General features: G+C 42.2%; 1 protein-coding gene across 9 annotated transcripts in view; it reads right to left on the minus strand.

Annotated features, from left to right (window-relative positions):
• Mast2 (microtubule associated serine/threonine kinase 2) overlaps nt 1-13,980 on the minus strand; it is a 157,464-nt gene that overhangs the window by 16,165 nt on the left and 127,319 nt on the right. For 5 of the 9 annotated variants that reach the window (NM_001042743.2, XM_017320018.1, XM_006502835.4 and 2 more), the window contains 4 exons: nt 10,489-10,509; nt 7,467-7,545; nt 4,685-4,839; nt 3,149-3,224 (listed from right to left, as the gene is read on the minus strand). In NM_001042743.2, the coding sequence (NP_001036208.1) occupies nt 3,149-3,224; nt 4,685-4,839; nt 7,467-7,545; nt 10,489-10,509 (331 nt within the window). Of the gene's footprint in view, nt 1-3,148; nt 3,225-4,684; nt 4,840-7,466; nt 7,546-9,715; nt 9,739-10,488; nt 10,510-13,980 lie in introns of all 9 variants that reach the window. The other 4 variants (NM_008641.3, XM_006502836.4, NM_001369062.1 and 1 more) reach the window with 2 other exon arrangements.

The raw sequence follows: 13,980 nt of genomic DNA on the forward strand, positions 1-13,980 counted from the left end.
CAGAAGGTTTCATTATCACAGGGTTCTCAGATTTAACCTAAGTTCACACTGAATACAGGAGGTGCTTAGAGAACATGTATCAAAGGTATGGTCCTGCCTGGTCTTGGAAGGTAAGCTGGGATGGAGGACTTTGGATTGCAACATGACCCTGGCCTAGATCCCCAGAAGAGCAGAATGGAGATCTGGCTCGGGACTCTCTTGGGCCTCTAACTATACAGCCATGTGAAAACTGACAAACATAGTTGACAAACTAGTGAACAAGTTAACAACTGCCTCTTTCAGACTTTGACTTCTCTTTATCACTAGATGGTGACTTCTGTATCCTAATATGTTGACACAAAAGTTTATCTGTGTACAGAGGGATTTTTAAAGAAGGACAGCAGCAGGGAAAGAAGAAAAGAAAGAAATATATATTTTTAAAGATTTATTTAATGTACATATGAGTACAATGTAGTTGTACTGATGGTTGTGAGCCATAATGTGGTTGTTGGGAGTTTGAATTCAGGACCTTTACTTGCTTTGGTCGGCCCCGCTTGCTCCGGTCTAAAGATTTATTTATTATTATATCTAAGTATACTGTAGCTGCCTTCAGATGCGCCAGAAGAGGGCGTCAGATCTCATTACGGATGGCTGTGAGCCACCATGTGGTTGCTGGGATTTGAACTCAGGACCTTCGGAAGAGCAGTCAGTGCTCTTAATCGCTGAGCCATCTCTCCAGTCCCGGGAAAGAAATCTTAACACATCTTCTCTAAAGCCTATCTTAGATGAAGGACACAGAAATACCTATAAATACCAACACACAGCTCTAGGTGTATACCAATACACATCTCTGCACATAGAGAATGAGGCATGCAAGATACATTTCTCAACACTGCACACTATGGAACTTCCTAGCTGCTTTCCTGCACTTTCTTTCTTTGCTCTCATTCTTGTGTCTACTTCAAGGCTACAATGTGGAACAGAGAAAAGATTAAACAAACTAATAGCTAATAGTTACTCATACTTCTCATGTCCACCAACTGTTAGAAAACCAGTGTTCACTGATCCTCGTATGAGACAGATCTAGTAGAATTCTATTATTATGAGTTGTCAATGAGGCAAATGAAGCTCCAGGGAATCAAATGATCTGTCTAGAATCGCACAGCTGATAAACGGGACACAGATGAATGCAGACAGCCTAGGTCGCTGTTACAAGGCGTCACTGGTATATGTCAAGAGAGAAAAGGAGAGCACTTTTGTCATTTCCCTCAGCTGTCACGTGTATGAAGAAGAGTGTACAGTTTAAGGAAGGAAGGAAGGAAGGCCAAGAGCAGCAAGAAGCACATACAAGTAGGAACAGACAGACTGTTCAGGGAGGCCTGGACAGAGAGAGGATGAAGGAGGTCTGAGCACCTCAGTCTCCTGGCGTCTCTCTGAGCTTGTCATGGTTATTCTCGCTGCCGTTTTAACTACATCTACAATTAATTAGAACCTAAAATGGCTGGGCATACCTGTGAGGAATTTTTGCTTAATTAAATCATTTGAAGCGGGAAGATCTACTTCTAAACTGGATCTCTGAGGTAGGATGACACATCTTTAATCCAGACTTTTGAGGTGGGAAGACCTATCTTTAATCTGGACCATACCTTCTGCTGGAATACTAGATAAAAGATAGCTCATTTTGCCTGCTTGTTCTTGTCTTTGATAACAAATCTATTCCTTCACTGGCTCTAGAGTCTACTTCTTTAGGATTCTGGTGTATACTCTAGACTAGCTAAAACATCCAGCTTTGTAGACTGATCAACTACTCGAATTCTGGACTTTCTGATCGTAGGCAGCCATTATGGGATTAGCTGTTCCACAGCCCTGTAAGTCATTCTAATAAACACCACTTCTAGGGGCTGGAGAGGTGGCTCAGCAATCAAGAGCACTGACTGCTCTCCCAGAGGTCCTGAGTTCAAAACCAGCAACCACATGGTGGCTCACAACCATCTTTAATGGCATCCAATGCCCTCTTCTGGTGTGTCTGAAGACAGTTAACAGTGTACTCATATAAATAAAATAAATCTTAAAAAAGAAGAAGAAAAGAAAATACCATTTATATACAGAGAGAATCCATCCTGTAAGTTCTGTTACTCTAGAGAACCCTGATTGCTTTTTGTGGGAACAACCTGCCCTCAGAAGACCCATGACGAGTACACAGCAGATTGCTCTTGGTAAGAACTGCAAATTCACACCTGGGGTTGTGGGTGTATAATCCAGCATTCATAAGAATGGGGCAGGATTGAGTTTGAGGCTAGCCATGACAGTTCCAGCTACAAAGTGAGACTGACTCAAGACATAACAGAAAAACAAAATCCTCAACAACAAAAAACACAAACCAGCTAATTTCAAAAAATAAAGGAGGAGAGGTTAAGGGCAGGGAGATGGGCAAAATGATGTGCCGAAGTCAAAGACAAACAGGCTCATAGCAAAAATGAATGCTATTTCCCCGCGATCTTGGGATAGTACCAATTTTCCCTCTCAGTTTAAAAGGAAATACAAATGTTAGCAAGCAACTCTAGGGCTCCTGCCCTGGACTTGTTCTCTTGGTGGCTTCTTCTACCAGCTGAGCACCCCTCTGGCTGTGCATGTTCTGGGAGTTACTTAAGAAATCTGCATCAAATGAAGATGTGACCAGAGGGCAAATCCTGTCGAAGGGAAGAGGGGGAGGCTGGCGACAACCTTGAGTCGTGAAAGCAATGTGTGCAGTAAGAATCCAGCCCTCTAGTTCCTTTCCTCTTCTTTAAGACATGAAATGATATTTTATTTCACTCACTTCTTGATCTCAAGTGGAGAAACAGAAGCTCTGCAAGTAAAGACCCTTGCTTCTTTTGTCCTGCCCCTTCTAGATCCTCTCGATGCTTCTTTTTTTTTTTTTTTTTTTTGGTTTTTCGAGACAGGGTTTCTCTGTATAGCCCTGGCTGTCCTGGAACTCACTCTGTAGACCAGGCTGGCCTCGAACTCAGAAATCCACCTGCCTCTGCCTCCCAAGTGCTGGGATTAAAGGCGTGCGCCACCACGCCCGGCTCGATGCTTCTTTTAAAGCTGGTGATCTTTCTCTGCACTTGACCCCCTCACTCTGGAGCCTTTGTGGGATATCATTTTCTCCTTTAAAACAAATCCTTACCTTGGGGAATCTTTCTTTGTACACATGATTCATCATTATTATTTCACTGTCAAAGGAAACTGGGGACCGTCCAGGACTGAAGAAGAAGAAAAGAATCATGTTATTTTAGTGCCAGGGAAAATCAAGGAGAAATATGGCCACCCTTGGAGTCCCTGAGCTCAATTCTCTTCAGAATCTCACATATTCCTACATTCATGAAAGCAAAGTTTCAGGCTTTCTATATTCTTAGAGCTCCTAGAATATTTGTTTATAGTTTTAAAATGGTGCAATGTTAAAATAAGCTACCTTGCTGCAAGAAGTGTAGCTCTCTCCTAGCTCTCTGCCCTGGCTGAAAAGAGGGGAATCTACTTGCCACAATCAATCTACTGCTGGCTTCTCTAGGGAAACCTTCCCAGAAAATAACTTGCTGTTCTTATAGCTTTGGTTAGTGAAAGATAGGACATCTACCCCAACATGTCCTAGGAATCAAATCAATCGAGGAAACAAAGAAAAACTGTATATACCTATTTTCATTTCTAAAACAAGTCACAGTCAATGCTACCCTGACTGTCACCTAGAGGATACAAAAGCCAAAATGAGTTCTAAGTCTAGGTTTTAACTGGATATTGGTAGTAATTTTTCAGTCTTTTTATTATCTTTTCATAGTAAACTCTATATTTTCATGTAGAACACTGTGATCATATCTTCTTAAACATTTGTAATCTTCAGTCAAACAGATGAGTACCCAGTTTAGTACTCAAACCCAAGATCTCAGCTATCAGCTAGGTTAGGCTTAGAAGTGCGCTTCGGTCTTGATTCACTTAGGGACTTCCCTTAATGTTCCTTCAATCCTCCCAATCTCACTGACTTTAAAGGAGCCCATGAGAACGGTGAGACCACCACGGTTTAGGGGCTCCTTTATGAAATCAAAACACTGCCTGGGATCCACCCTCACTGCATTGTCCACTCTTCACTGAGAAGCTGCAGTTACATTTTCATCAATCTGTGAGTTTGAATCATGTCTTTGCGACCTGGCCAATGACTCCTTGTCACTCCCAGTGCCAACATTATCTAAGGGGTTCTTCCAGGGAGGTGCAGCTCCTCGGGGGTTCTAACCTGCATTTTACCTAATTCTTCACTTTCCAGGAAACCAAGGAAAGCAGACTTAGTCATTAAAGCCATGCTCATCTTCAGAACTGATAATAGCATGATTCTCCTTTACTGAGTGGAGTCTGGAGGGGAAAAAGAGCCAGCTACTTTGCACTCGAAGTAACAGTTGAGCGTCATTGTACTCACTCAAGTTTTGGTTGTTTTTGATAAGGAATGAGCAAATTATGGTTTGTGGATTGTTTGTGTGAATAAAGATTCTAAGGAAGTTTCCCAAGGATGTTAACTGTACTGCCATAGTAAAGTGACACGGTTGTGACAGAAATGAGTCGACTTCACAACCTAAAGTATTTAGCATCTCGGCTCTGCAGGACGTAGGTACTGAACCCTGTGCCATGCAAATAAGCTGGGGCCCACAAGTTCCAGGGTGGAATATTCGGTATTCCTTACCTGAGGCTGCGGGAACGGGGCCGCATGGCTGGGGACCGACGTCCCTCCTCATCTGGTACGTTTTCTGTGCTAAAATGCTTCGTCAGAAAGTGTAGTTCATCAGCTGTTGGCTGGAAAGGTAACTGATGAAGCTTTTCTTGTGAGGAACATGATGACTAGGAAACAAACAAACAAAACTCACCAGCATTAAAGACACAGGCAAAAGGGTCTTGAGAAACAGTTGGGTGGCTAAAGTGCTGGGACACCATCATAATGTCCAGAGAGATCTCAGCAACCATGTGATAAGCTGGGTGAATAAAAGGCAGATTCTTCAAAGACAAATTCTTTGCCTTCACTCACTAAAGCTTCTAGACAGCTGGAATAGCAATCAACCACGCTTTCTGGTTCCATAAATATTCCAGGTATGATCCAGTGCATCCCCATGTTTTCAGTTTCATACCTGAGAGCGCTACCTCAGCAATATTTTCTTTTAGTTTTGTTTTGCAGAGGAGAAACAGTTTTGCTTCGGTTAGGAAGACTATGGTGGGATGCCAGGGACATTACAAGACAAGGAAATCCAGCAGGAAAGGCACCTGCTTTTACATCTAGACTTAAACATCAGACCTGGTTTGAAAAGCAATCTGAAGTTCTCACCAGGGCCTACCACTTACAGCAGACAATATGAGGGAACAAGCGGGGGCTATAGTGAGAATCTCAAAGATGTAGTCACTCTGGGCCAAACCACAAAATCCCAGGACCTCTGAGCTCTTCCTTTACTTGGCAAGACTGTCCCAAAGAGCAGGGACTGTCCCAAAGACACCACTGGCCCAACTCTCACATACCAGTCAATCAAGGCCTTGGGGTTTAACCATCTAAATCTATGTAGTATTAGAGCTTAAGCACCAACAACTGAAACCACTGCTGTAGGATCATCCAGTGAGAGATGAGCTCAGTCTGGCCCAACAGTAACTACTACAAGCCTGTCTTATAGAATGTTATAATGCAAGAAGCTTAAAAACATTATTTTACATGTGTGACTGAGTGTGTGTGTGTGCACATGCATGCGTGTGTATTCGTATGTGTATGTATGCAACACATATGTGTTCATGAGTTCAGAGAGATCAGAAGAGGGTGTTGGATCCCCTGGAAATCGGAATTACAGGCGGCTGTGCATTGCCATGTGGACTCTGAAAACTGAACTCAAATCTTCTACAAGAGTAGTAAGCCCTCTTAATGCCTGGCCATATCTCCAGCCCCTAATGAACAGAGCTGAAAACAGCTAGTGTGGTTTTCATAGGGCTCTTAATGATTTGCATCTAAGTTGTAAACAGAATATGCACTCAACCAAGGCTAATATGAAACTAGTGGGCAATGTAAGTTACAGTATGCAGAACTAATAGTTTACAGTATTTTAATAGCTGGGTGTAGTGGTATGTTTGTAATTGCAGTAGTTAGGAGGCTAAAAACCTTTGAGGCCAGGCTAGAATAATACATGGTGAACTGTCTCAAAGTGTGGGTAGGGAGAGTATGTAGGATGAGTCTATTAAAATTGGCTGTACAGTAATACTTATGTGTTATATATATTGACACAGAAAGACACATAAATGTGAGTCACCTTTAGGGTTTACAAAATAACACTTGTTTGAGTAAAGGATTATGGGAAAGGGTATGTTTATTAGGGAAAAACCTTAACCTTAACTGCCAAAGGCCAGTAAGACCTCTGGACTAAAGTTACTTTTTCTTGCTTGTGATTCATGACTATAGACTATAGAGCAGAGAAGACCTGAAGACTGACGGAAGAAATGGGGATGGCTCATCAAGTCTATGCTTGACAAATCTGTTACTTGGTCCTTTGCCAACAATGTTTGTCAGCTTTATCATTCCAGCTTTGATGCTCCAAATCGGATGACGCATTTCAGAATTAATTATACATACACACAATAAGTGTGTCAGACAGATCTACTGTCTAAAAACTGAAATTCTCCCTAAAACACATGTTTTAGAGAAAGGCCCAGCCTTTGTTGACATAACAAGCAGCAAATACCTACTCTTCTCCTTTGTCAGGTTTTAACGATGATGAAGGTAACCGAGCCTCGGGACATGTGGGATCCTGGAAGTAAGGTGAGGGAGGCAGGGACCGTGCCTGGGAGCTCCCCCATCTCAGCTCACTGGCAGGGAAAGCTCTTTGCTGAGTTTGCCAGGAGGAACTAGGGGAGAGCCGGCTAATCCTTCTGAAGGCCTTATAGTTATGGCTGTCAAAGTTACCAAATCTCTTCCCCTCAAAAAAAAAAAAAAAAAAAAAAAAAAAAAAAAAAAGAAAAGAAAGAAATCCTGTCTTCCTGTCTTATCCTCAAGAAAACTCATTGAGTTTGGAAGAAATTGCAGGACTGGATGGAGAACAATTATCTGTAAGAAAATACTTCCAAAATGAAGAAAATATGGTGTCTTAGTTGGGGTTTCTAGTGCTGTGAAGAGATACCATGACCAGGACAACTCTGATAAAGGAAAGCATTCAACTGGGACTGGCTTACAGTTCAAAGTTCAGTTCATTATCATCCTGGTAGGAAGCAGGGCAGTGTGCAGTTACACATGGTACTGGAGAAGGAGCTTAGAGTTGTACAGTTTGATCCTCAGGCAGCAGAAGGAAGACTAAGCCACTAGACCCAGCTTGAGCTACTGAGACCACAAAGCCTACCCCCTAGTGACACACTTCCTCTAGCACCTACTCCAACCAGGCCAAACCTCCTACTAGTGCCACTCCCTATTCAAACCACCACATAATGTTACACCTCTGGCTACTTACAGAGACTGTAGAGCTAGGAGTGTTGGTTCCATAGCCTGAAGAAGGCAACGAGGCCAAAGACCAGCGCCGTCCATCAGTCCTACAAGTAAAGAGAGAGAGAGAGAGAGGAGAGAGAGGAGAGAGAGGAGAGAGAGGAGAGAGGAGAGCAGAGAGGAGAGAGGAGAGAGAGAGAGAATATAATGAAATTCCTAGAGTCACACTCTGAGCTTCAGGGCCTGCCTGCTTGTGTCCATTAATACTTTTAGGCAGTTAATTCATTGTCTCATAACACAAGATATTGTCTGTCTAGCATGAGTTCTCACACTCTCTACTGTGTGGTTTTAATTTCAGAGCTAGCTACCAACACAAGAGTCTATGATCTTGAATAAGAGCAATAGTTATGGATAAGTCAGATGGCTCAGTAGGTAAAGGTGCTTGCCACCAAACCAAATTTGAACCCAGTACCCATATACTGGAAAAAGATCCTATAAGTGGCCCTCTGACCATTATGGTTAAATGTACACACACACACACACACACACACACACACACACACACACACACACGTCGATATGTGTGAAGACACCTATGTGACACAGCATGCATGTGGGAGTAAGGGAAATGTGCAGGAATAGGGTCTCTCTTCCTATCATGTAAGACTCAAGGATTAAACAAACTTAGGGCATTGGTGTGGCCATAAGCACCTGTGCCTGCTGAACCGTCTTGATAGCCCATAAAAAGTTCTTTTTTTTTCCTCTCTTGAAAGCTGGGCATGGTGGTACACAACTATAATGCCAGAACTTTTTGGAGGCAGAGGTAGGAAGATTTCTGTGAGCAGAAGGCGGCCGCGTCTACAAAGTAAGTTCCATGCCAACCTAGGCTATAAAGTGAGTCCTGTTTCAACCACCACAACAATTTTAAACGGAACATATGTTACATGGTTGGTGAGATGACTCATCAGGTAAACGTGATTGTCACCAAGCTTGATGACCTGAGTCTGATTCCAGGGACTCATGATAGGAGAGAGCTAACTCTCTGGAGCCTACTTTGTGAATTTTTATTTCAGAGGTAGCTACCTATCTCTGAAACAGAGAACAGGTCTATGGACTCCATTTATGTTCTGTGACATGGATGTGTACATACACATACACCTGATAAATGTAAACAACATAAAAAGAGGACTTTATGCCACACCCCATCACCCAGACAAATAATTACAAGTCCATGTTATAAGTGCTTCAGCTCAAAAGCCCGCTTAACCTTTCCCCAAGACGGCAAAGCAGACAGCCGTGCTTCTCTGTGGAGAGCTTCAGGGGAATTCTTTTGAAAACAGCAGAAAGTCTTCTCCAAAGTCAAACCAGACAAGTTAGCTCATTATTCTTCTACAAGGTTATTGCTGTTCTTTGACAAATATTCTTGAAGCCAACTTATGTGTCCTAGTAAATCCCAAGGAGCCTGTTATTATTTGCTATTGACTGATATTCATTTCAGACTCAAACAGTGTCTACTTCTTTCTGTCAATCCACTGGCCTAGGGAAGATCTTCTATAAAGGATGTACATATGGATATCAAAAAATGTCTTGTGGGACTTAGTTCTCTCCTTCTATCACATGGGTTCTGGAGATTGAACTCCTGTTGTCAGGTTTGGCAGCAAGTTACCATAACCTTCTGAGCCATTTTGCTGGTCCTCAAGAATTCTTTCTTTGAAGCTTGGAGGCATATCCTTCTCAAGGTGAATTTACCCTAGGAGTGCAGTAGATAGGAGTGCCCATGAAGGCCAGAAGCGGGCTTCCGCTGCCCTGGGACTGGAATCACTGATACTGAGAGAAGTCATATGGGTGCTGGGAACTGAATCCTGTCTTTCTAGAAGGGCAGCCAGTGCTATTGACCACTAGGCCATAGCTCTAGCCCTGACTTACAGAATTTCAAAACATCAACAATGTAGAATTTACAAGTTAATTTCCAATTATAGTTTGCATAATTTGTCTATTTGTTCAAGGTCTTAGTAATATCAGGGAATAGATTAAAAAAAAAAAAGAACGGGAAGAAATCTTGGTAGAACTCTTCCTTTTCAAGTATTCCTCCCCACTCTTACCAATATTATCTCGTTTTTCTACCATGATTTGTAAATGGGAGAGCTGGAGATTCATGCCACATGCAACTTCATGCTACTCAGACAGCCAGCTCACGTAAATTAGAATCTGCTGAAACTCAGTCTCTGAGGCAAAACACTGTCCAGTAGGGTGCTAAAACATGATGTTCTTTCTTACCTTTCCGATGGGTCCTGGGTGATCTACAAGAAAGCCACTCAAGTCCAAGAAAAAAGCTGGGCACAGATTAGTCAAGAATAACTCAGGGATGGATTTCCTATGACCTTCTCAAAATTTTTTTTTCATGGGTGATTTTCAGTCTTTAGATCAGTGATCCTCAACCTGTGGGGCTGTGACCCCTTTCAGGGATGAATGACCTCTCACAGGAGGCTCACTTAAGACCACTGGAAAGCACTGATATTTACATTATGACTCATAACAGCAGCAAAATTACAGTTAGAAAGAAGCAATGATAATAATTTTACGGCTGGACGTTACCACAGTCTGAGGAACTATATTAAAGGGTCACAGCGTTAGAGTTGAGAACCACTGATTTAGATGACAAAAGGAACCTCTCATAAGACAGCTACTTCTCAGTATACACTGAAGGGCAGGGACCAAAGTCAGTATGAAATGCAATCACTCGATGTCTGTTTCCTCTGTTCACCTCGCTGGGAATATGTGAGTCGAAGGGTGACTTGTCACTAGGCTTGAAAGCTTGCAAATTATTTAGCAAATACTGCCTCCAACACATGAACTCTGAGCCTCAGTTCCAACAGGGAGTACTGAGATCCCATATGCCCTCTTTCCTAGAAAGGCTCAATTTTCAAAACCACATTCAAAAAAGAAGTCATCACAACCAGTTCTCCCATCAAACACAGAGATCACATGCTATTCTGACTGACCATGCAAAGTAGTAGCCCAGCCCATCTCCCCATCACGCCCGTTATTACCTGTCTGTTCTGTGGCCATGGCTGCAGCGAAAAGACACACGTCATGAGAATCAAAGTGAACCAGTGTGAGCACTTCCACCCCAGGACTGTGTATAGCTTGCCAGAGACAAGCCTTTTGTTCAAGAACATGTGGCAGTTTGAAGTGGAACTGTATGGCACGTGGTATATCCTCACCATTCAACTATATCTGTCTTTTCTGTGATATGATACAAATCTGATCCTGAAGGGATCCTTACTCTACACACCTGGCTATCTTTCCTATATGTTCTGCAGGATAGCCTGGGGAATCACATTTCACAATGACAACTCAAATGTCACAGTCATGCTCAGACATGATTGGGTCACATTGTTTAATACCAAGCTTCAAAGCCCTTTGGCTATCCCTATTTCAAGTATAAATGAAACAGTTACAAGGGCATCAACAATACCTGCCATTCCATCTGCTTAGAATAGTCTCTATGTTTTCATCCACGGGTTCAGTGCAATAGCTACTTCTTAGCCTTCACAGGCGCCTTATATATCCACACAGTGGGAAGCCTGTTTCTATTCTTTTTTTTTTTTTTTTGGTTTTTCTAGACAGGGTTTCTCTGTATAGCCCTGGCTGTCCTGGAACTCACTTTTAGATGAGGCTGGCCTCGAACTCAGAAATCCGCCTGCCTCTGCCTCCCAAGTGCTGGGATTAAAGGCGTGGGCCACCACGCCTGGCCTGTTTCTGTTCTTTTCATTCATTTAATATTATTATGTTCCTTCCCTTTAAGATATTTATTAGTTTATAATTTTGTCTTCCTGGCCCCCTTTTTCAGAGTTAAGGATGGAACCAGGTCCTTCACTGAGCTAAACTTACAGCCTCCAGTTTATAAATATGTATTTCTTTGCATCTTCATTTACTGTCTTACTCAAACCACTCACTGGACTAATAAGCACTAAGGGCTTATTATTTACCAGGCTGCTGGTCTCAACACATTTAAGGTATCTTTAATTAAAACATGATTTGATTCTAGTTCAGGCAAGACAGAAAACATGAAAGCAAAATATTATGCCCTGGAAAGTACTACAGAGGTAATGAAATGCCTGCTTTAAAGAATGTTCAGACTGTGTGGTTAGAAAAGGTCTAAGGAAAGAAAATATCTAATAAAAATATTTTAAAAATAATATTTTGCTTCAATAAAAAAAAGAAAAAGTCTACGGAGATAGCATTTCATATGAGATGTGAGAAGAACGAGTCCACTAAGTTAAGGTCTAAACTACAATTTCCTTATTCCAGGACAAGTGCATAAGACTTTAGTAAGGGGGGGGCTGGAGAGAGGGCTCATTGGTTAAAAGCACTAACTGATCTTCTAGAGGTCCTGAGTTCAGTTCCCAGCAATCACATGGCGGCTCACAACCATCTGGAATGTGATCTGATTCCTTCTTCTGGTGTGTCTGAAGACAGTATTCATATACATAAAATAAATAAAAAATTCTCTTTTTTTAAAAAAGACTTTAGTAAGACTGAAAGCTCCATGTATCTCCACTGCGTTACTATGGAATAACTAAGCACCCAAAGAGCCTGACTCAAAATTTCTCAGTAAATATTTATTAACTGAATAAGAAATGACCCAAGGCCACCTTTGTGGATCTGATAACAGGTCTCATTGTTCCAGGCCATACTTAATTTGATATTAAGTTCACATACAGGCCACAATTATCAGTTCAGCAGAGACTTACAATATGATCCTACCAGAATACTTGGTTAACCAGATGGAAGTTATATGAGCCATGTGAGATTCTTCAGAGCGAGAAGAAGTACCAACATTAGCCACCGAGCCCTCCTCACCTGCCCTCAGCCACACACTCTAGGGAGGAGTGGGGTGCATTCTTTCTCAGTTGAAATGAGAGGGAATAGTAAGTGCTTGTTCCAGCAATCTCTTTTGTTTCTGCATTACTTTTTTTTTTTTTATTATTTTATCTTAATTGTTTTGAGACAGAATCCTATGTAGCCCAGGTTATCTTCAAACTCAGTATGTAGCAGAGGATGACTTTCACCTTCTTTTCCTCTTGCTCACACCTCCAAAGTACTGTGATTTCAGGTGGGAGTCATTATACCTCATTTATGTGGTATTTTGTGCATGTTAGACAAGTCCTACAACAGAGCTACAGCCCAGCCCCCTGCTATACCTTGTAAGTAAGTAGTCCTCCCAACCAACACCTTCACTTCCCCCCTACACAGGTTTTTCTGTGTAGCCCTGGCTGTCCTGGAGCTGGCTCTGTAGACCAGCTGGCCTCAAACTGAAGAGATCCATCTGCCTTTGCCTCCTAAGTGCTAGGATTAAAGGCATGTCTTACCACTATCACCTAGCAAAGAAAGTAGTCTTAATAGTAGAACTGCTCTTACTCCAAGATATAGTATATTCGCTAGCCACTGACCGCTACAAAGCTGGAGCCTTATTACTATTTATTTTAAATTGGCTTTCCCATTTAGAACTAAAGAAAACTCTACTTCAAAACTAAACAAGGAAACGACCCCCCCAAATTAAAACAAGAGCCCCACAAACTTGAACTATGGCTAAGAGAGTTGTGAAGTTGTGAAAACAAGCCACTGTGTGTAGGGAGCCTTAGCAAAGGTTTGAAGACACCGTGAGGGTGGACTTCTCCAGAGGCCACTTAATGTGCTCTCGGCATGGGTGGAACTGTCAGGCCTGCTAGGAGAGGCCAGAATCAACACTATCATTTTCAGACAGGAGAGAAATGGGACTTAAACCCTTCGAAGCTCAGCGAATTATGAGATATTACAGTCTTTCTGAACTCATACTTGGGACCCTCAGCTGAAAGCTGAGATTTATATTCCTAGCATTTGGGAGGCAGAGACAAGGGAAAATCTCTGAATAGGGCTGTAAGGATAATGTTTCTGTGCACTGGGTAAAGATTATCTTTGTATCATTCAAATCCTGATTTCCTTGCCCCCACATCTAGTTGCAATCCTTATTCTGAGAATCTCTGGTCTCAATGTTGTGTAAACATTGCTACCTAATTTCCTGATTGGTTAATAAAGAGCTGATCAGCCAATGACTGAGCAGTGGAGAGAATAGGGCTGGACTTCCTCTCAGCCCAGGGAGGGAGGGAGGAAGGAGAGAGAGGAAGTAGGAAATCACAGCTGGAAGAGAGTCCAGGAGACACCATGAGAAAAGTCCTGGAGCCAAGAGAGCCACATCAGTACTAATGAAAGTATCACTGGGATTTTGACTGCGAGGTAGCCAAATTAGTTTAGAGGATTAATGTGGAGTTGTTGTGAACTTAGAAGCTTGTTAAGTAAATATTATAGTCCAGTCTCAATTTGGGAGCTAGCTGGGTGAAGCAGAAAACTGCAAGAAACACATTAAAAAGCTACTAACATAGGGAAGCCTGTATAGTCTACATAGCCAGGGCCACATAATGAGACCCTGTTTAAAAACAAACAAACAAACAAACAAACAAACAAAACTCCAACAAAAGCTGAGAAGAAAGTCATGTCAG

Source organism: Mus musculus, chromosome 4 (assembly GCF_000001635.26).
Source record: "Mus musculus strain C57BL/6J chromosome 4, GRCm38.p6 C57BL/6J".
Taxonomy (NCBI): Eukaryota; Metazoa; Chordata; class Mammalia; order Rodentia; family Muridae; genus Mus; species Mus musculus.